The 24,295-nt window shown below is 40.8% G+C and overlaps 1 protein-coding gene across 1 annotated transcript in view; it reads left to right on the top strand.

Annotated features, from left to right (window-relative positions):
* DCP1B (decapping mRNA 1B) overlaps positions 1–24,295 on the top strand; it is a 50,806-nt gene that overhangs the window by 5,420 nt on the left and 21,091 nt on the right. The window contains exon 3 of the mRNA XM_079938601.1: positions 1,964–2,091. Within this exon, the coding sequence (XP_079794727.1) occupies positions 1,964–2,091 (128 nt within the window). The remainder of the gene's footprint in view (positions 1–1,963; positions 2,092–24,295) is intronic.

Below are 24,295 nucleotides of genomic sequence, written 5' to 3'. Positions count from 1 at the left end.
TTTAGTTTCATTTTGAAATAGTGGTTTTGGGGTGATGGCAGGGCGTTCCAGTGGTGGCACCAGGCACTCGGGACGGGGCAGGGACGGAGGCACAGGGTGTGGAGGCGTCGGCATCGTTAGTTTGGTTGTTGGAATCAGGAGAGAAGCTGAGGGGCTAATGGCTGGGTTTCAGGGTCAGCAGGATGCAGAGAAGGGTCACCACGGAGACAGACAGAACTAGAGCAGCGCGCAGAGGCCCCTGCGGCCCGGGCAGGTTCGGCGTGGAGGGTGGGCAGGAGGCAGCGGTGGGAGTGGAAGGGAGAGCATTTTTAGTAGGGGCTTCTTTTGTTGATGCAGAGGAGTAACAGATTATGCAAGTATTTTCTGTTTTGTACCAAAGCCAAACGTAGGTTGGTATTTTCAAGTACTTCTTAATATACTCTTGAGTTCCTCATGGAGCTGTCAGTTAAACAAACCTTTAAACTGAGAAGCAGATCCTTCCCTAGTCCTTAATCTCTTCCCCACATCTAACTCCTTAAGAGCAGGACCCTCTCTCCCATCCCTCTCCCCCCCCGCCCAGCCCCACCATCTGATCCCAGATTCTAGAATGTTGAGGTCTTTAGAGAATGACAGACAGCTCATGGAAATCACAAGGGAGTTTTGGGTACAGGTAATGGAACTGCCAGTGATGTATTTTGACTTAACAGATGTTGCTTTAGAGCAGTTGGTATCCTCTGAGTGTATTTTATAAATTGTGAGATGGTGTAGTAACCGTACCATTAGAGGGGTGAAAGCCTGTTGTGATAATGAAACACTGAAGAATCAAATTCTGATTCTGTATAAAAACACCTAACCCCATTTTTAAAATTATGTCTTTGTTTCCTCCGGTGTCTTCCTGTAATAGAGTTACACCCACTGGTGATTTCCAGAGGACCCTCTGACAGGGGTCTTCGGAAGTCACTCTTCATTCTTCCCCAGAATTGAAGTTGAAATGATCGTCATGATTATCTCCGGTATTCATTACATGCCCAGCACCACGCTACCACTTAGTAAAATAAGTAGGCAAGGATTGCCTTCCATCAGTTTTAAAATTAGAAGTCTCATAAGAAAGCTGTAGGTAGTAAATCAAGTGGTTAGAGGTGAAATAAAACTGAGCTATGAACCCCTTTTCTTCCTGTTGCTCACGGCATTTCTGTGGGCTTGTTACCTTGTGCCCCAGATTAAAGCAGTGGCCCTGCCTGTTTGTTTCAGCGTGTGAGCACGTGTGTTCCAGTTCGTCAGCAGAAGTTGCACAGTTGGGTTGCTATCCGGCCTGTCCCCCAAGGGTAGACAGATGCACTTGTAGTTGTTAGTTTCTCAATGATTTGGGTTCTTCCTGCCTGACAGAGACTAGGCACTGAAGGTTTATTGAATGAAATTAAAAATAAAAAGTCACTAACTGCACAGTTTTATGGATAAGAACTTTGGTAGCAGCTTAGCTGTGAGGCTGTTTGCCTTACGCTGAAGAAGACGAAATACCTGCTCTTTGCTTTAAATTGTATAAACTTGTAATTATACTGTATCTCCTCATGAGTTCGTTGACCAGAGTTACATCATTTCCCTAAGAAATTACACAGCTTTCCATTTCAGACCAACACCAACATTTTCTATAATTGTGCTGTACGCTCTGTATTAACGGTCAAGATTGTTTCAAGGTGTCTGTCGGTAATTGTTTTATCAGTAGTTACCATCTCTGCCTTAAAGGAACTTGCAGCGTAGGTAGGGAAGCAAGCTGTGTATATGTCCATACGTACACAGTTAAGTAAGCAGGGCTGGACTTTACCAAAGCACCAGCGTGGCCGGCGTGCCGTATGCGTCCCGCACATTGGTGCAGCCCACGGTGAAGGGGCGGAAAGGTTGAAGGCGTGTCCAGATGCCCCTGTCCTGGAAGTGCTCTGCTCTGAACAGCGTGTCTCTGTGTCCCCCCACCCCCGGCAACCTTTAGGTCTGCTTCTCCGAAACACGGCTTCACCATCATGAACAGGCTGAGCATGGAGAATAGGACAGAGCCCATCACGAAAGACCTGGATTTCCAGCTCCAGGACCCCTTCCTTCTCTACAGAAATGCCAGATGTGAGTCTGAATGCGTGTTTGAGACTGTGTGTGACTGTTGTGTTTAGTGTCAGTGACTCTAGGGGTCAGCACGGGTGGCCTGGGAAGCACATGCCTTGGTGCGGGATAGCTTCTTCCTCGGGAGAGTTTACACGGAAACAGTGTGAATGTGATGACGTGAGCATTTAAACCTCGTCCTCTGCAGCTGGACCACTTTGTGCTGTGAGCCTGAGTGGGGCTTGGGGGAGGCGAGTCCTTGGCCAGGAGACCGCAGAAGGCACCTCGGTGGTGCTGCAGGACCTAGACTAGCCATTCAGCTTGTGTGTCACTTCAGCTGAGCATCCGATGAGATGCTTGAGGGAGAGGGCCTGTCTTCCAGAAGTACCATCTTGAATACATAGTAAATGAAAACCAAAGTCCAAAGAGTTTTGGTCCTTAAGAATTTCATAACACTTGGTAAAGTTTAAGTTCTATTAGGTAACTAAATGGTCCTTGTCAGGTTTGAAATGAGGTAGCAGTCGCCTGCCCAGAATTCGGTCCCCATTTCACTCTTGCATCTCATCTGACCACTCGTGCTGAACTATTGGGCAGCCCACAGAAAAGTGGATGAGAACGTTAGGAACTGCAGGAGCATCTCCACACAGAACACAAGAGCACACTATAGCTGCTTAAACGTGTGTGCACGTGCTCCGTGCTGGCTTTCAAAAAGACCTTGCAGTTAAGAAATGGTTACCATGCATTTTCCACCCCATTCTTTGAGCTCAAGATACAAGAATTTGCCTTCTGTGTACTACTCAGTGTTATCTTAACAATGTAATACAAGTAATACATAATGTTTCAACCCCATTGAATTGTTCTGAAGTAAATATAGCATCATTTTAATGCTATATTTACTTATATTCACATGTAACTAAGTTGTCGTCATAGGTGGTCATCCTATTTAGAAAATACAGTTAAATTTTTACGAGAAAAAAATTATAAGAAAGCTATTAAAACTATATAACTTGACTTTCTAATGGCAGGTCCTATGAAATGAAAAATTTAGTAATACAGAGAAATATTTTGTTTACTGTTCCTATTTCTTTGCTGGAAGGCATAGTTTAATCACGTGTAGCTTGTAGTTTGAGTTTTTTTGTGTGCTTGTTATGTCGGGTTATATTTTCTTTTTTTGAGATTATTAGATTCTATGTCAGATTAATATGTAACTCAAATCCTAATAAACAAAATAACCGCAAAATTAAATATAAAATGAATGAATATTAGTGGCTTATAATAACTTTTGGTTGCCCTTAGTTTGGATAAATCCTGAGTCTAGTTGGTATAGATAATATTTTAAATTCTTATTACAATATTACATATTATATATTATGTACTGTACCAAAGATATGAAAATACAAACTCTCTTTAATGTGGTCGATTTTAAAAATAACCTTCCTCAGTCCCACAGGGTTTAGCTGCTAGGATCTAGGAAACGTGCTCAGCCCCACCTGGGTTCCAGGCTGTGCTGTCCAGTACCGCCCCACGGGCTAGGGTGGCTGGTCTGAATTTTACACTCTGAGCTATGAATGTAAAAGACACACTGATTTTCACAGACTCGGTACAAAAAGAAGGAATGTGAAAAAATCTCAGTAGTCCTCTATTGATTTACCTGTTGAAATGGTAATATTTTGAATATATTGAGTTAAATAAAAAGTATTATTAAAATTCATTTCACCTGCTTCTTTTTATTTTTTTAGTTAAAAATTCCATTTGTGGCTCACATTTGTGGTTCACCGTATGTTTCTACTAGACGGCACTGTTCCAGGCGTTTTCATTCATCTTCCCACACTTCCTCATCACAGCTTTGAGGGACAGACACTCTCCCTGCTGTTTTGCAGATGAGAAAACTGAGTCTCAGGGAGGTGGCAGCCCTGACAGACCCACACATTCTGATTTCAGGTCCGTTGCTTTTTGTACACCAGCCTGTACTGCTCTCTCCACCGTTCACCATGAGTGCACATTGAAGGCAGCCTTTGGGCTGTGTATTAAAATGTTTCTAATGAGCTTCCATAAGACAAATGAAATCAGTTGAACAACAAAGAGTGGAAGGGAATGGATCTTTTTACCTTCCTGAGTTTATTTTGCTGCTTTTCTCCTTAATATTTGGCACATCTCGACTTTGCAGCCATAGTTATTTGGATTTCGTTTATTTATAAAAGCCTCTTCAGAGTCTCTGACATCAGAGATTCCCAGAGGGTTTTGCTCCAGGTGCTTTCAGCGTGTCAGATACTCTCAAATGTTTTTAAATAATTCTGATACTCTATGGAATAATTGCATCTGGTTTGCATATTCTCTGATGATGTATAGATTCATTCATCATCCTTTGAACAATGAACCCAGCTTCACTCAGGACTGGTCTTTAAGACTCTCTACCTCTCGAGATCTGTCGAGTCAAGGATCTCCCTGTTTTAGTCCTGACATTTCACTTTGGCCAATATATGTCATAGGCCAGGTTGGGACATGTCAAGAGGCAGAGCTGATACAGGTTTGTGGTGAGTTTTTTAAATTCACTAGGTTAAAAAAACTGGTATGTGAGGAGATAACTATCCCTTTCTAAAATTGTGTGGATTTAGAAGAGCAAAATAAAGAAGTGAAAACTCAAACTTTCTTCATTTAATTAAAAAAAAAAAAAGATGTATAATAAGTAACTGAATTTCGGCCAAACACAAAATGTATGGTTTTATTATGGTAAAGGATTTATAGTGTTTAAACCTGGTTGTCATAGAATTTGACCTCTGTAAGCTTTATAGGTAAATAAGGTGCCTGTTGAATTAGAAAATATTTACCCAACAAACATCTACTGAGTGCTTTCTGTCTCCCAGGCACCATGTCAAGGCTCTGTATGGGTTATTTAATTCTCATCACTTTTCCTTAGGAATCCTATTATTCCTATTTTGTAAATGAGGAAACTGAGGTTAAAGGGATTACGTAATTTACTGAGGTCTGTGACTGTTTTGAGATGGAAAGAGCATTTGGACTGAGAAAGCATATCTCCAGAGGTCCGGCCCAAGCAGTGGGGGTGGCAGCACATGAGTGATGGGTCTGAGCAAGCTTTACCTTTTAGGAAACGCTTAGTCTTGTAGTGCACACTCCAGAGTTAAAAGGCGAGTTTCTTTTTTTTTTTTAAGTTGAGAACCTACTGTATCTCCGTTATTAGAAAGGAGAATATCGAATAAAAACTAATGTAACAAAAAGCTGAATCTGACTGTTTCTTGTGTATTATTACCCTCCAGCAGCTGTTTGCTGTATTTGCCATTTCAGAACTAAATAAGATTTTGGTATAGGGAGATACAGTTTAGAACTGTATTTTCCCGAGTAGATCATAATATTTAAGATAAGTTACAGACAGCAGTGACAGGTAGATTTCAGAGCTAGGCCAACATGTTGAATATATTATTGTCTGTGATTACAGAATTAGAATGAAATTCTTTGGGGCTGCTTGATTTCATTGCAGACATAAGCTTGGAGCTTAGAGCAAATCAGAAAAGGCAAAAATCAAGACACCGAGATCAAAGCTGTTTTAGAAAACTCCTCAGTTTTAAAGTGAATTTACCATATTGGGTAGTTTTATATTCATAAGGAAATACAATTTAAATTCTTTATTGACATTTGTAGGGTCTGAGAAAAACTGCTATAAATAATGATAAGTGGTACACTGAATGAAAGTTATAATTACAGACAGTCCTCATCTTTCAAATAGACCATGACCTAGAAGTTCCCTTTTAAAGTGATTGGTTGGTAGACTTTGGGCTCAACATGGCAGATCGAACACACTCCTGAAACCGTTGAAATGACAGTAACGGAGTAAAAAAAGATACAGACCCACAAGGGTGCAGGGAGGATTTCATGAAAAAAATGGCACAAACGAGAGAGAGGAAGACATGCCACGACAGCTTCGTGGTTCACAATTGTTAACCTTACTGCCCTGCAGAAGACTCTCTCTGCCCTGTTGATGTCGGACTTGACAGTGCTATTTGGTTCTTCCCCCACTGACCCTTCCGGGGTGATATTGTGCAGTTGCCCTTTGGGCTCAAGTATGATTGTGTGGATTGATCTGGCCAGTGAGATAGGGGTAGAAGTGGTACGTGTGACTTCTGAGCAGATGCATGTTCAACCACGTCTCTTTCCCTTCTGCCATGATGACTCGCAGTGTTCAGGCAGAGGCTGCTCTGTCAGCCTGGTCCTGGGATGAAGGCACAGAGGTGACCCATGATGGGCTTGTAATGTGTATGAGAAGTAAACCTTTGTCATTGTAAGCAGTGAGATTTGGGGGTCATTTGTTACTCCAGCATAACTTGGGCTGTTGTGACAGACACACAGGCCACCCAGGAAAAGGGGGATCCGAGCACAGGTTGGAGGTAAAGGAGTTCTGAGAAGAGTGGTAAAGAGGAGTCCCATCATGACCCCTATGCAACTGAACTGAAGATGAGTCAGTCTAAAAGTAGGAAGATGGACGGCTTCAGGAAGCATGTCCAAGAAGAAATTTACACCTGAGAGTTTGAATCTCTTGGGACATTTACAGTTCCTTTTTCAGTGATTTTGGTAATGACATAAGAACATTAAAAACTGAGAGGGGAAAAAAAAATCAAAAACAAAAGGAGACAATTCTTAATTCCTGGGAAAGCAAAATATTGTACAAGAAAGGAAATATAATCATAGTACACCATTTGGCTCTGCTGATCGTAATTAAATGATAAACACTAAATGTGAAATGATGTTATACTTACATTGGAAGGATGGGGAAAAGTGTGTGTGTGTGTTTGTGTGTGAGTGTGTGTATTGTCAGAGAACTAAATCCTCTTCAATGGATTTTTCTTAAGAATCAAGAGGTAGTGTATACATGATATATAGGAAAAGAGGTTTACATACCAGAAAAAAAATTGGATGAGAAATAAATGGAGAGCAGAAATAACTGTCATGGAAAAGGTTGCTCTTAGGGAGTGGTAATCAGGATTATAATGGCTAGAGAAGTGATCTGCTATTTGTTATGAAACCTTACAGTATTTGATACTTAAAATTATAGATATGTTTTATTTTGATAAAAATATAATTGGGTATCAGAATACATTCATAAAAACAATATTTTAGTTGGTGGTTAAGTTTCTAAGTCAACTAAGAATAATAGCACACTAACATTAGAATGATGTGCATATGAAATACAGCACCAGTTTGGATAGCATTATTTCTGTAGGAAAATCAATTCAGGAGTAAAACCTCCTTAGCCGTGAGGCAGAGGACTTCTAGTGCCCATGTATATTCACAGATCGTTTGTAATGCTAGGTCTTCCTGGGACTTCCCTGGCGGTCCAGTGGTTAAGACTCCACACTTCCACTGCAGGGGGCACAGGTTCCATCCCTGTTTGGGGAACTAATATCTCACACGCCGGGTGGCACAGCCAAAAATAATAATAATAAAGGCGTTATTATTCAAAAGAAAAAATGCTAGGTCTTGTATGAAATGCATTTTAGCGTGTGGTAACGGTAAACTGAAGCTTGAGGCCTTCCCAGCCTGTTGCCAAGTCTCAGCTCCATGCTGTTTGCACAGCCCTTTTCTCCTTCCAGTCCCACATCCATTCCAGCCCAGGCTTCCATTACCTGTTACCTGGGTGGCTCATAGCTCCTGAGAACGAGAGCATAAGCTTCCGGCACCAGCCAAAGTAGCGTTAAGTTCACAACAACACACCTCTCCCACTGGTTACAACGAAAAGTTCTGGACAGAGTACAAAACAAAAAACCAAAAAGCCTGAGGATTCTGAAAGTAAACAATAACAGGCATATTGTTGAGGGAAGTCAGAACTTGAAGAGTAACCAGAATGGTGGCCAGTCTCCTGACTTATTCTTCCCTCTTCTTTGTCTCCTGACTGACTCGAGAGTGAGCCACGTCACAGAACTATGGACAAAAACAGCAGAAACCAAGGGCAACATCTCTATGGACTGAGGACTGGAGAAGTGGACTCCCTCTTTCCCTCCCAGCCCTACTTGACGCCAGCTGTGACACTAACCTGAGCTGCTCCTGTGGCAGTGACAGGCCCGTGAGGATCCCAAGAAGAGCCTGTGTCTGCCAGAGGAGCTGCAAACAAGGGCTCCTGTGGTCTCAGGAGTGGAGCTGATATGCCTTTGCTTCACCCAGGGGTAGCCCAAGCTACGCAGACCGCCCGACAGCGTGAGAAGCTAAGACTCTGAGAGAAACCCTGACTCTGTGGCCTGAAGACTGGGGAGAAGGACCCCCGTGAGCTGGAGAGAGAGCTGGCTGAGGAGATCCCCTGATTCTGTGTGGGAACTGACATGGGTGCTGGTCCCACCCAGGAGTATCGCATACATGTAACAGAGCCAAAGAAGCATGGCCGAGGCTTTGAGAACTAACCCACGGTGTGGACAGCCACCTAGCTCCAGACCAGCACCTGAGTGGGGTATGCACGGGGCAGACACAGCTCTGAAAATGGAGCTGACGTGGGAACCGTTGCCCACAAGAGGCAGGATGGAGTGTCCTGTCCAATTCTAAACAAATCAATCGCCTTCTAAACAAAATCAACACTCTTTGGTGGGTTTTCAGAAGACTCAGAGTCTCACAACATCATCAAGATGTCCAAGATACAACCCAGAATGGCTACTCATACGAAGAACTGGGAAAATCTGACAACTCTCACAGGGAAAGTCAGCAGATGGCCACCCAGAGATGACCCACATGCTGGAGTCATAGGACAGTGGCTTTAAGGCTGTTACTATTACTGGCTCTGTGAGATAGAATGGAGTCCTCAGAAATGAATGGAAAGATGGAAATTCTCAGCAGAGAAATGGTGTAAAGCAACCAAAGGGAACATTCGGAGCTGAATAATAGAGTACCCAGTGAGTGGCTCTGATAGCAGAGTAGAGATGGCAGGGGAAAGAAGATCAGTGAACTTGAAGATATTATCCAACCTGAAGAGTCAGTGAACTTGAAGACCCGTCAGTAGATATTATCCAACCTGCAGAATATGCAGGAAAAAGGTTAAAAAACAACAACAAAGGCCTCACAAACCTGTGGGGCTGTACCAAGAGGTCTGAATTTGTGTCACTGGAGTCCCATAAAAGGAGAAAAAGACTGGTGTAAAAAAAATATTTGAAGAAATAATAGCTGAAAACTTCCCAAATTTGGTGAGACACACATGTATGGATTCAAGAAACTCAGTAAACCCCAAAGAGGATAAACCCAAAGAAAACCATGCCCATAAATATCATAATCAAACGGCTGAAAAACAGACTTTAAAAAACAAACAAAAAACCTTGAAAGCGACCAGAAACGATACGTATAGGAGAACAGTGCCTTGAACGACTACAGATTTCTCTTGGAGTCTGGAAGACAGTGCCAACATAAAAGAACCACCAACCTAGAATTCCGTCTCCAGGGAAGATGTTCCTTAGGAAGGCAGGTAAAATAAAGGTACTCTCGGATAAAGGAAATTGAAAGTCCGTTTTTGTCAGCAGACCTGCTCTAAAGTACATGCTGAAAGAGGTTCTTCAGACTGAAGGGAAGTGATACCGAAGGAAGGTCAGGGCCTCAGGATGAAGGAGGAGCAACAGAAGTAGTCAAAACATGGGTCAGTAGAGGAGTTATTTTTTCTACCCTCAGATTCTTTAAAACGCAAATGATGATCGAAGGCAAAAGTTACAGGAGGGCTTCATTGTAGGTAGATGGGACATGTGACAACTGAAAGGTTAAGGGGAAGGGGATAGGGACCTATATAGTTGTAAAGCCTTTGCATTTTGCTTGAAGTGGTAAAAAAAACTGTAGTAAACTGTGAAAAGTTAGGTATGTATAGTGTGATTCCTAGAGCAGCCGCTTAAAACAAAGAAAACAGAACCAATAGATAAATGAAAACTGAATACTAAAAAAATTTTAAATAGTCCAAAAGAAGGCAAGGAAGGATGTACCAACAGAGCAAAAAACAGGGGAGACAAACCATGGAAATGCTAATTAAAAGAAAGCCATTTGGGAGTAACATACACACACTACTGTATATAAAATAGATAAGCAACAAGGACCTGCTGTATAGCACAGGGAACTATATTCAGTATTCTGTAATAACCGATAATGGAAAAGGATCTGAAAAAGAATATACATAGGTGTGTGTGTGTGCGTGTGTATATTCCACTTTCTATAATTGGTAGAATAAACAAAACAGCAAGGCTATGGAAGACTTGAACAACACTGTCAACTCACTTGATGTAATTGACATTTATCGAACATTCCATCCAGCCACAGCAGAATACAGCCTCTTTGTAAGTGCTCATGGGTCAGTACCCAAGGTCAGCTTTATCATGGGTCATAAAAAAAACCTTAAATTTTTTTAAAGAAATGGAAATCAAACAAAGTATGCTCTCTGACCACAAAGGAATTGAACTAGAAATCAGTAACAGAAAGATATCTGGAACATCCCCAAATATTTTGAAATTAAACAACACACTTCTAAAATAACCCATGTGTCAGAGAGGGAGGAAAATTAGAAAATGAGCTGAATAAAGATGAAAATACATGTCAGATGCAACTGAAGTTGGGCTTAGGGGGAAATTTATAGCGTCAAATACTTAGGAAAGAGGAAAGGTCTCAAACGAGTAATTCAGGTTCCACCATAAGAAACTAGAAAGAAGAGCAAAGTAAACCCAGAGCAAGCAGAAGGAAGGAAATCAAAAATAAGAGCAGAAATCAGTGAAATAAAAGAGAGAGTAGAGGGCTTCCCTGGTGGCGCAGTGGTTGGGAGTCCGCCTGCCGATGCAGGGGACACGGGTTCGTGCCCCGGTCCGGGAAGATCCCACATGCCGCGGAGCGGCTGGGCCCGTGAGCCATGGCCGCTGAGCCTGCGCGTCCGGAGCCTGTGCTCCGCGACGGGAGAGGCCACAACGGTGAGAGGCCCGCGTACCGCCCAAAAAAAAAAAAAAAAAGAGAGTAGAGAAAATTGGTGAAACCCAAAGCTGGCTCTTTGAAAAGAGTAAAACTGATAAACCTAAACCCCTGGCCAGACTGAGGAAGGGAAAAAAAGAGAGAGACGGATGCAAATGAGCAGTGTCAGGAGTGAGAGCGGGGTCTCTGGACACTGAAAGGACGAGGGAAATGCTGTGAACCGCCCCATGCCCATGAGTTTGACAACTTAGAGGAAATGGACTAATTCCTTGCAAAACACATCACCAAACCATACTCAGGAATAAATAACCTGAATAGCCCCATATCTATCAAAGAAGTCAAATTTGTAGATAAAAGCTTTCTAACAAAGAGAACTCCAGGCCCAGACAGTTTCACTGGTGAATTCTACCAGGCATTCAAGGAAGAAACAATACCAATTCTGCAGTCTCTTCCGGAAAATAGGAGCGGGAAGAACCCAAGTCATTTTATGAGAGCAACATTATCCTGATACCAAAACAAGGCAAAGACATTATTACAAGAAAATTAAAGACCAATATTCCTGGTGAATATAAATATAAAAAATCCTCAACAAAATACTAGCAAAATAATCTTCATAGCAGCATTATTCACAAGAGCCAAAAGGTGGGAATAGCTCAAATTCATGGATAGATGATTGGATAAACAAAATGCGGTATCTGCATACATTGGAGTATTATTCAACCTTAAGAAAGAAGGGAATTCTGATACGTGCTACAGCAGAGATGAACCTTTAAGGTATTATGCTAAGTGAAATAAGTCAGTCACAGAAGGACAGATACTGTATGGTCCACTTACATGAGGTACCTAGAATAGTCAAATTCATAAAGACAGAATGTAGAATAGTGATTACCAGGGACTGGGGGAGGGGGGAATGGGCAGTTCTTGTTTAATGGGTACAGAGTTTTAAGTCTGGGATGATGGAAAACGTTCTGGAGATGGTGGTGATGGCTGTGCAACATTGTGAATATACTTAAAGCCACAGAACTGTACACTTAGAAATAGTTAAAATAGTAAATTTCGTGCTATTTAAAATTTCACCACAATAAAAGAAATATTCACAAATTCAACCACTTGCCATATAATTTGCATCCAGCTTATCCCTTCCGTACAAACCCACCGTTAGATTTATCTTCCTAAAGCACAAGTCTAATTGTCATTTTTCTGCTCAGAATCTTAAATGCCCACCAGGTAGACTTTCTCACCTGACAGCTAAGCTTGCTGTAGTCGGGTCCCAGTTTACCTGTCTGGACAGCTCAGCGTGACTGCTGTGTACTTACCTTCTGTTCTAACCAAACACAAATGTGTGCTTTCCTAGAATACTTTTAAATTGTTTATCTCTGTGCTTTTAAACATGGTTCTTCTTTTCCCTTGAATTCTTTTCCTCACCCTAACCAATCTCTACCAGATACGTTCTACTCATATTTCAAAAGCAACCAAAGCTTGACATCTCCCTACGGTCGTCATCCTCTCTCTCTAGTTCTGATTTCTCACTGCAGCATATACCTCTCCCGTGTTGACTTTCCTAGTGTTTATTGACTACTTGCCTATTTATTGATACTGTTTCTGTGCTGGGTTGGGGGAGTTCAGTAATGAATAAGATGCGTCCCTTCCCTCTGATAGTTTGCTATCCTGGCACAAAAGACAGATTTACAAATATATATGTTCACAATAATATGCTAAATGCTGAGCTAGAACAACAGGCACTTACTAGTACTTAACACGTTACCTTATATGTAATATTTGTCCTAGTTTCTCTATCAGAGCACAAGCCCCTTCAAGGCAAGGTATCTCTCTACTTCCCTTCAGCACTTGCATTAAGTGTGTACAGTTAAATATTTGCAACGAGTTGTTTTTTGTTAGGTTTCTTTATTCAAGGCAACCAATAAAGCTTAACCAAAATTTTCACTACTATATCTTCAGTCGTTTTTCTTTGGGGGCATAAGCGAACCAACAATAAGCAAAACCTTAAACACCTTGTGGTTCCTGGGTAGAAAATACTAAATAATTTTAGCAGTTTACAGAGGAATTACTCTGCTCCTCAAGGCTGATTTTATACAGATATTAGTTGCATTTACCTAAAAGTTCCTAGAAATATAATAATTGCAAGTTGTGAGAATACCATATATCCTCATCTTGAGAAATTTAATAGTTCTAGGAAAAGATATGTAATGTGGGAAAACATCAATTTCATCTGTGTGAAAACTTTATAAAACTTTAAGTTCTACAAAACATTTTATAGAGTATTTCTTTCAAATCGATTTACTTTTATCAAGCTATTCTGATTTGATATTTAAGAAGTTTGTTTACTACTGCCAAGTTGGTATTTTAACTATGTTACAGGAACAGAGATCATGTCCCTGTTTTGCGGTGGCCCTGCTAAGCCATGGCCGTGTGGTTTAAACAGTAAGGCTTATGCTATAGTTATTTTATCTGAGAATTAAATAATAAATCCTTTTTTTTTCATTTTTTGTAGAAGCAACTAAAATATAACTCCTTATTAAAAATGTTTAAAAACAGGTAGTATCACCGAACACTAGATTTGAATAGAATCTTATGAACATTTACCATAAAAGAAAAAAAAAAGATAAACTGTACCTCATCAAAAGTAAACTTCCAGGGGCTTCCCTGGTGGCGCAGTGGTTGAGAATCTGCCTGCTAATGCAGGGGACATGGGTTCGAGCCCTGGTCTAGGAGGATCCCACATGTCGCGGAGCAACTAGGCCCGTGAGCCACAACTACTTAGCCTGCACATCTGGAGCCTGTGCTCCTCAACGAGAGGCTGCGATAGTGAGAGGCCCGCGCACCGCGATGAAGAGTGGCCCCCGCTTGCCACATAGCATAGAGAAAACCCTCGCACAGAAACAAAGACCCAACATAGCATAAATAAATTAATTAATTAATAAACTCCTACCCCCAACATCTTCTTTAAAAAAAAAAAAAAAGTAAACTTCCGGACTTCCCTGGTGGCTCAGTGGTTAAGAATCCACCTGCCTTGCCATGGAGCAACTAAGCCTGTGTGCCACAACTACTGAGGCTGCTAGAGCCTGCAAGCCACAGCTACTGAGCCCGCACACCCCAACTACTGAAACCCGAGTGCCTAGAGCCCATGCTCCGCAACAAGAGAAGCCACCGCAATGAGAAGCCCGTGCACCACGACAAAGAGTAGCCCCCGCTTGCCGCAACTAGAGAAAGCCCTCGCACAGAAACGAAGACCCAACACAGCCAAAAATAAATAAATTTATTTATTTATTTATTTAAAAAAAAAATAAAAACGTCTGTTCTATACCTAAGGGTGTATTACCTTTAGGAAAATGAAAATGCAAGCCAGAGACTGGGAAAAAACACACGTACACACACACGTGCGCACACACACACACGCGTGCACACACACACGCGTGCACACACACACACGTACACACACACATCTGACATAGTGCTTATATCCAGAATATATAAATAACTCTTAGAACTCAATAATAGGAAGATAAACAATCCAGTTTAAAAATTGGCAAAATATTTAACAGATGCTTTACAAAAGAAGATACAGAGATAGCCAATAAAGAGATGCTCAATGTAATCATCAGGGACTTCCACGTTGTTGTGTCCAACAGAAGTTATCCATGTGTATCGTGCAGTACACCATGGGATCAGTACATTACAGTCTACTAATCCATTCTCCATTGATGGGTATCTGAGTCATTTCTGGTCTTGAACTATTGTGAGTCAAGTTGCCATGAACATTCTGGCTCATGTTTTTTGGTGGATATATGCACCTATTTGTTTGGGGTTTATACCAACACCTCGTGTACAGTGTAGGGGTTTGTATAGCTCTGTGGATACTGCTGGACAGTTTTCTGAAGTTGCACCCATCTATACTCCCTGCAGTGATGTATGAAAATCCATTGTCCCATATCCTTGTCAACACTGGATATTGTTACTCCTTTTAATTTGAGCTGTTCTGGGAGTTCTGAAGTGATAGCTCACTGTGGTTTTAATTTGCATTTTGCCATAACTGTGTTGAGCACTTTCTCATATGCTTATTGGACAGTGGAGGGATATGTAAATTAAAACAAGCATGAGAACACCACATAATTTACTAGAATGGCTAAATTAAAAAGACTGAGATTACTGGGGACTTCCCTGGTGGTGCAGTGGTTGGGACTTGCGCTCCCAATGCAGGGGGCCCGGGTTCGGTCCCTGGCTGGGTAACTGGATCCCACATGCATGCCGCAACTGAGAGTTCGCATGCCGCCACTAAGGAGCCCATGAGCTGCAACTAAGGAGCCTGCCTGCCACAACTAAGGAGCCCACCTGCCACAACTAAGGAACCAGCAAGCCTCAACTAAGGAGCTTGTGAGCCACAACTAAAGGAGCCCGCCTGCTGCAACTAAGATCTGGTGCAACCAAATAAATAAATAAATAAAAGACTGGCATTACCAAGTTTTAATGAGGATGTGGAGCACATGAAGCTGTCATGCATTGCTGGTAGGAGGAAAACATGGTGCAGCCCCTTTGGAGAATTGTTTGGCAATTTCTTATATACTTAAACATATAATTATCATATGACCCAGCAAGTTCCACTTACAGGTATTTACTTAAGAGAAGTGAAAACATATGTTCACACAAGTACTTTTACACAGATTCTTATTGTAATTTTATTCATAAGAGGATAATAGCAGTGAGAAAATCAAATTTGCAAATAAAGATAGGTCATAATTTGGAAGCAACATTGCTCACTAAGAATGCATTTTGTGAAACGTTTGCTCTTGCATTATACTACCATTAATGAGTTGGTTATTGATTACCTAGACTATGAAGAAAGCAGTGGCATGAGTAATAGATTACAGGCCTCTTGTGGGCAGAGACCACATATTATATTTTATTTGTATTCTGTGGTACCAAATAAACAGAAAATGAACAGATCTGGATAAGAAATAGATAGGTACAATGTTCTTACAGTAAATCCCCAATTAATTCTTCAATTTGTTAATGAGGTGTATCACATTGATTTGACTTGTAGAAATTGAAGAATAAAAACATTATGGTCGGGACTTCCCTGGTGGCACAGTGGTTAAGAATCCGCCTGCCAATGCAGGGGACACGGGTTCAATCCCTGGTCTGGGAAGATCCCACATGCCACAGAGCAACTAAGCCCATGAGCCACAACTACTGAGCCCACCTGCCACAACTACTGAAGCCCGCAAGCCTAGAGCCCATGCTCTGTAACAAGAGAAGCCACCGCAATGAGAAGCCTGCACACCGCAACGAAGAGTAGCCCCCACTCACCACAACTAGAGAAAGCCCACATGCAGCAACAAAGACCCAACACAGCCAAAAATAAATAAATTTATTTTTAGAAAAAAACATTACAGTCATCTCAATAGATGCAGAAAAGGCTTTTGACAAAATTCAACATCCATTTATGATAAAGACTTTCCAGAAAGTTGGTATAGAGAGAACTTAACAGAATAAAGGCCATATATGATAAGCCCACAGCCAACATCATACTCAGCAGTGAAAAGCTGAAAGCATTTCCTCTAAGATCAGGAACACGACAAGGATGCCCATTCTCACCACTTTTATTCAACATAGTATTGGAAGTCCTAGCTGTAGCAATCAGACAAGAAAAAGAAATAAAGGGAACCCAAACTGGAAAGGAAGAAGTAAAACTGTCACTGCAGATGACGTGATACTATACACAGAAAATCCTAAAGATACCACCAAAAAAAACTACTAGAGCCCATCAGTGAATTCAGTAAAGTTGCAGGATAAGATATAAAATTAATATACAGAAATCTGTTGCACTATACACTAACAACAAACTGTCAGAAAGAGAAATTAAGGAAACAATCACATCAAAAAGAATAAAATACCTAGGAATAAACCTCCTAAGGAGGTAAAACAACTGTACTCGGAAAACTGTAAGACACTGATGAAAGAAATTGAAAACAACAGAAACATGTGGCAAGATATACTGTGTTCGTGGATTGGAAAAAATAATATTGTTAAAATGCCCATACTACCCAAGGCAATCTACAGATGCAGTGCAATCCCAATCAAAATACCAGTGGCATTTTTACAGAACTAGAAGAAATAATTTTTAAATTTGTATGGAAATACAAAAGACCCCAAGTAGCCAAAACAATCTTGAGAAAGAAGAACAGAGCTGGAGGAATCATGCTCCCTGGCTTCAGACTATACTGCAATGCTACAGTAATCAAAACAGTATGGTGCTGGCACAAAGACAGACACATAGATCAATGGAACAGGATAGAAATCTCAGAAATAAACCCCAGCACTTATAGTCAATTAATCTATGACAAAGGAGGCGAGAATATACAATGGAGAAAAGACAGTCTCTTTAATAAGTGGTCCTTGGAAAACTGGACAGCTGCATTTAAAAGAATGAAATTAGAACATTCTCTAACATCATATACAAAAATAAACTCAAAATGGACTAAAGACCTAAATGTAAGACTAGAAACCTTAAAACTCCTAGAGAAAAATAATGGACAGAACACTCTTTGACATAAATCATAGCAACGTTTTTTTGGATCTGTTTCCTAAGGCAAAGGAAACAAAAGCAAAAATAAACAAAGGAACCTAATTCAACTTAAAAGCTTTTGCACAGGAAAAGAAACCATCAACAAAACAAAAAGGCAGACTACTGAATGGGAGAAAATATTTGCAAATGGTATGGCTAATAAGGGGTTAATATCTAAAATATATAAACAGTTCATACAACTTTTCTTGATAGAAAACCAACAACTTGATTAAAAATGGGCAGAAGACCTGAATAGACTTTTTTCCAAAGAAGACATATGAATGGCCAAGATGTACATGAAAAGATGCTCAACATTGTTACTCGTCAGAGAAATGCAAATCAAAACCATGGTGAGGGCTTCCCTGGTGGCGCAGTGGTTGAGAATCTGCCTGCCAATGAAGGGGAAACAGGTTCGAGCCCTGGTCTGGGCAGATCCCACATGCTGCGGAGCAACTGGGCCCGTGAGCCACAATTACTGAGCCTGCGCGTCTGGAGCCTGTGCTCCGCAACAAGAGAGGCCGCGATAGTGAGAGGCCCGCGCACCGCGATGAAGAGTGGCCTGCGCTTGCCACAACTAGAGAAAGCCCTCGCACAGAAACAAAGACCCAACACAGCCATAAATTAATTAATTAATTAATTTTTAAAAATGGTGAGATGTCACGTCACACCTGTCTGAATGGCTATTATCAAAAAGACAAGAGATAAGTGTTGGTGAGGATGTGGAGAAAAGGGAACCCTTTGTGCACTGTTGGTGGGAATGTAAATTGGTGCAGCCAAATGTGGAAAATACTATGGAGGTTTCTCAAAAAACTAAAAATTAAACTATGGTGTGACCCAGCAATTCCACCTCTGGGGATATATCTAAAGGAAACAAAAACACTAATTCAAAAAGATACACACACCCCCAATGTTCATGGCAGCATTACTCACAGTAGCCAAGATGCGGAGGCAACCCAAGTGTTCATCAGCTGATGACTGGATAAAGAAGATGTGGTGTTTTATTTATGTGTATACATATAAATATATATGTATAGATATAGACATAGATACACACACACACACCACACACACACACACACACACACACACACACAATGGAATATTACCTTAAAAATGAAATCTTGCCGTTTGCAGCAACATGGATGGATTTAGAGGGCATTTTGCTAAGTGAAATAAGTCAGACAGAGAAAGACAAATACTGTATGATATCACTTATATGTGGAATCTAAGAAATAAAACAAACTAGTGAGTATAACAAAACAGAAACCGACTCACAGATACGGAGAACAAACTAGTGGTTACCAGTCGGGAGAGGGAAAGGGGGCGGGGCAAGATAGGAGTAGGGGATTAAGAGGTACAAACTACTATGTATAAAATTAATAAGCCATGAGGATATATTATACAGCACAGGGAATATGCCAATATTTTATAATAAGTATAAATGGAGTATAACCTTTAGAAATGGTGAATCACTATCTTGTACACCTGCAACTTATGTAATATTATAAATCAACTATACCCCAATTTTAAAAAGTGGAACCATCCTGTAAGTACTCACTTCTAAAAAAATTTTATTGGAGTCTAGTTGATTTACAATGTTGTGTTAGTTTTAGGTGTACAGCAAAGTGAATCAGTTATACATATACATGTATCCACTCCTTTAGGTTCTTTTCCCATGTAGGCCATTACAGAGTATTGAGTAGAGTTCCCTGTGCTCTACAGTAGGTCCTTATTAGTTATCTATTTTATATATAGTAGTGTGTATATGTCAGTCCCAATCTCCCAATTTATCTCTCCCCCCCTTACCCCCTGGTAGCCATAAGTTTGTTTTCTACACCTGTTACTCTGTTTCTGTTTTGTAGAAAAGATCATTTGTACCCTTTTTTTAGATTCCACATATAAGCGATATCATACGATATTTGCCTTTCTCTGAGTTAAGTACTCACTTTTGGTCTCTCAGTGTAACAACCTTGAGATTCATTCATGTTTATATATCAATAGTTCTTCCCTTTTTATTCATGAGTAATATTTCATGGTTGTTTATTCATTCACCTGTTGACGGCATTTTGTGTTTTTTCCAGCTTGGGGCTATTATAAGTAGAGCTGCTCTGAACATTTATTTTAAAAAGCTGGTAATAAAATGTAAAACAGACAGCTAGCGGGAAGCAGCCGCATAGCACAGGGAGATCAGCTCGGTGCTTTGTGACCACCTAGAGGGGTGGGATAGGGAGGGTGGGAGGGAGACACAAGAGGGAGGGGACATGGGGATGTATGTATATGTATAGCTGATTTACTTTGTTATACTCCAATAAAGATGTTAAAAAAAAAAAGCTGGTAGTAACCCAAATGTCCATAATAAGTAAATGGATAAACAAATTTGGTAGATTCATACAGTGGAATACTACTTAGCAATAGAAAGGAATGAGCTCCTGATATATTCAACAACATGAATCTCAAAAACATTATGCTAAGCAAAAGAAGCCGTTCACCAAAAACGTATATACCGTTTGATCCCATTTCTGTGAAGTCTAAGAACATGCAAAACTAATCTATCCTGATAGAAGTCAGAAAATGGTTGTCTCTGCTGGAGTTGGTGGTAGAAATGGTGCAGGTGTTGACTGAAAAAGGGTGATGAAAATATTTTATATCTTGTTTTGGGTGGTTGGTTATGTGAGAGTTTATTGTCAGAGTGCATTGAACACAATGCTTTAAGTTCTGTTAAATATTAATATATTTAAATATATTATTTAAGCAATAATATATAAAGTACTTCTCAGTTTTGAAACGTAGGCATACTTGAGTCTTATAAAAGAAGACGTTAAGGAAATCAGTACTCAAGTATAATTTGTTACTCTCTTCTTTATCCTGGCGTTTCTTAACTACTCTTTCATCTAACCCTTATCTCCTAAGTTGATGACATGTGATGCTAACTTTTCTCACATTTGTATCTTGCTTCCTCAAATTAAAATACAACAACCTTAATAAAACACATCTTCAGGACTTTAAACCAACATGACACCAAAGCCTATCCTGTAGCTTGACTTCAGCTGAGAGTTTTAAGTAATCTGAGGTGATGGGAATGGTTTATTTTGCATTTCTAGTTTTCAGATTGTTAGAAAGACCCTGCCCCCTTTCCTCTGGCCTGGGACGTCTGCTTTCTCCACGTGTTTCTGAGAGGAAAGGTTTCCTTTTGCTGCAAATATGAAAACCTATACAACTTAATCTTTTCCTGAGTAGAAGGATTTAACTTTCCACTTCTTTCTTGAGTCAATTTTTTTTAAGTCAATTTTCCTTTCCTTAGTCTACAGTCCTTTCCCTGGAACAATATGTTTAGGAAACAATAAGATTTAAAATATAATCATAGGTCTCTGCTTGACGGCTCTTACAGAACGTATTAGGAGGTGTGTGCTTTAATTCCTTCCAGAGCTCCAGTCGAAATGTACCTATACATGCCCATAAAAAATAATAGCAGTGAGAAAGTCAACTTTGCAAACAAAGAGGTCATAACTTGGAAGCAGCATTGCTCATTAAGAATGCATTTTGTGAAACATTTGCTCTTGCATTATGCTACCATTAATGAGTTGGTTATTGTACCTAGACTATGCAGAAAGCAGTGGCATGAGTAATAGATTACAGGCCCCTTGTGGGCAGAGACCACATCTTACATTTCATTTGTATTCTGTGGTACCAGATACACACAGAAAATGAACAGATCTGCGTAAGAAACAGATAGATGCCGTGTACTTAAAGTAATTCCCAACTCATTTATGTATTAATTCTGGAGCTGTTATATATGTACATAGGTCTCATGTTTTTGTCCAGCTTTGAAGACGTCCTGCTTGGGGTGATCGAGAAAGAGCCACAAAGTTGCCCAGCTTTCCCAAAACTCCTCCCTCTCCCCGAGTTCATGACAGAGACTGAAACAAAAGTGCCACCCCAAGCTCCTGGCGCCGTGGCCGAAGCTGAGCGCGTGGCCGAGGGCGTGCAGGGTTCCCTGTGCCGTCACCCTCCCCTTGGCTGCAGGCCGCCGGGAGGAGTAAAAGTTCTTCCAGTCCAACAAATTCTAAGACCTTGAGACTTTATCCTCTGTTATCTTAACCTTGGAATCCGTTCAAGCAATTATTACAAAAGCCATTTGAAAGGTTAAAAGTGTCCCCTGTGTAAATTTATTACTAAGGAAATGAAAGCCAAGTTATCTGCCCACAGATAATTGCGCGTTTATTTTTCTATTTCGAGATACTTGCTGGTATGTTGATAGCCTCAAACAGTCATTCTTAACCTTTTGGGGTCACAGACCCCTTTGAGACTCTGATAAGCCTCCTGCCTGCCTGCCCCCCTTCCCCACTCCCTCAAATATGTCTTGTGTCCCCACTGTGTGCCAGGCATTGTTTTGGGGGGGGCTATGCTTTGTACCGCCCCACCTCCAAAAAGTCTGTCTGCACATGTGCACACCATTTCACATACAATTTTAGGGTTTGTAGATTGAACTCCTGAAGCCCTCCTAGAGTCCAGAAATATCTTAAAAGCAATTGTATGGCTAAAAATACTTGACACTCTTACTAGACAGAATCTTAGTATTTGCAGGCATAATAACGGAGTGTCCTTCAGTTCAGGACCTGCCCAGGGAGACAAGATCCTTAAACTCCTTTAGATCACATGGCTGTGGGGTAGGAGACAAGGAATTTCACATTTCACTCCTTAAACTCCTTTAGATCACATGTGTGTGGGGTAGGAGACAAGGAAGTTCACATTTCACTCCAATCAGAATAGGTGACCTGCGCCTGGTCAGCAGGCTGGCTCCTGTGTGTGAGAGCAGCGGCTAGGGGCGGCCTTCAAGGACGCCCTACCACCTCAGTCTGTGCTTCTTAGAAAGAAGGAATTTTCAAATTATACTGTGGTCACTGAATCTGTGTCTGTAAGCCTCCGTTGCCATTCTAACTGAAAAATTGACCTATTTTCTACAAACCATTGCTCGGGAGTTGATGTCTTTTCATATGTGATAAAGGACTGCACATCTGCGGGGACGTGAGTGATGACACCTGTCACTCTGACTTTAAACCCAGAATTGCTTTTTTGTTCTCTCATCAGTGTTCAGCTCATGCTGAAAGGAAGAGATCTAAACTCTAAAGGAGACTGTTTCTCTAAAGAACTGGCATTCTGGCAATTCAAGAAGGCTCTGAAAAGCCTCGCGGAAAGCAGACTCTCACTCTGGGTGTTTGGTTTTCTGTGTGTTGCGTTGTGATACCTGACAGCTCCTTGGAGCACACACGCCATCCGGGCCCACAGTGCTGCCCTCGCCCTGGCCGCCCAGACCACACGGCCTTCACACGTCATCCTTTAGGGTTAGCGGATTCACTGCAGATGGGACCGTCACACACATTTAACGGGGAAAAGCTGTCATCTCGGAACTTACTTAACTTAGCGATCTGGCATGCACAGATGAGGAGGACCATGTGACAGCGTCACATAAGGTGGCGTGCAGACACGATGTGAGAGTGAAATTAAGGAGAGGTCATTTTTATTTTACCCTGAACCATAGAGACTTAACGTGCTCGACTTTACCGAGGAAACGTCTGCATAGTGATGCTATTTGGATTCAACGCACTTCATTTGTGGCTTGGAGACGACTGTATTCTACCATTTGCTTTTGAGAGCCCAGCTTGACGTGCTGGAAGTCTAAATCTTGGCAGAGAAAAACTGGATTCCAAACATTTTCTGAAATGCTTAACGAGTGAAGCATCTTTTAGTTTCCCTAACACAGTGCCCTGCGTATGACTACATTGAGTGTTCGTGTCTGTTCTCTTAGAGTCTATTTTTTATGTTACTGACTTTTGTCCAGAAATCACTTAGTAGTTTCAAATAATCGATTTAAAACTATTGGGTTATTACTTCTTAACCCACAGAAAGACAAATTAGAATTTTTTCTTGTTCTTATGGGTTTTGGAGAAAGAAAACAATTTTAGGCAAGAACTGGTGTTAGAATTAGCCTCTATTCAGCCTTAGAGCTCTAATTTAATAGTAGAACCAAACCATGACTCAACTATTTATAACAGAAAGGCCTTTGGGAAAAGTGGGGTCTGCTACTTCCACAATTATAGATTAAGGTTGAAATGAAAAAAGTACAGAAACTCTGGCTCCCTTTCTCCCAATCACAAAGTAGCATTAGGGTCCCTTTTGCTAAACCACCACCGTGTAAAATCTTAGAAATTTTTCAGTGATCATGTATTTTTATAGTTAGTGTACTTCAGCGAAGCTATTCCTGTAATTGTAAACACTTGATTAAATAATCTGATTCAAATATGAGGAAGTCTGTTTTTCACTGGAACAAGTTTTTGACCTGTAGAAACACTCTGTTTTATGTTTACCTTAAACATATATTTCTCAGAAACCACAGTTCTCTGAGCCAAGACTTATTTTGCTATATTGAGATTCACTCCAGGTAACACATTTTCAGTGTGTTGCTGGAATAATTGACATTACATATCAGTCTTATGTTTTTAAGATAATTTAGGTCCTTGTATATGTAAGTTTCAGAGTACTATCATCAGACAGGACTGGAATATGAATGTGTGATCAAAGTACTGTTACTCATACTCTGAAGAGAAACGCATGTGATTTTTGCAGATTAATTGCATTCTTTGAGCTCTTAGCTGCTGGTGCCTGACAGGTAGTCCATCAGGAAGACTGGTCTATGGTAGCACTGTTATAATAATAAACACACAGAAA

Source organism: Stenella coeruleoalba (genome assembly GCF_951394435.1).
Source record: "Stenella coeruleoalba genome assembly, chromosome: 11".
NCBI lineage: Eukaryota > Metazoa > Chordata > Mammalia > Artiodactyla > Delphinidae > Stenella > Stenella coeruleoalba.
The sequence above is the reverse complement of the archived record's forward strand: the minus strand, read 5'-3'. Positions and strand labels throughout refer to the sequence as shown.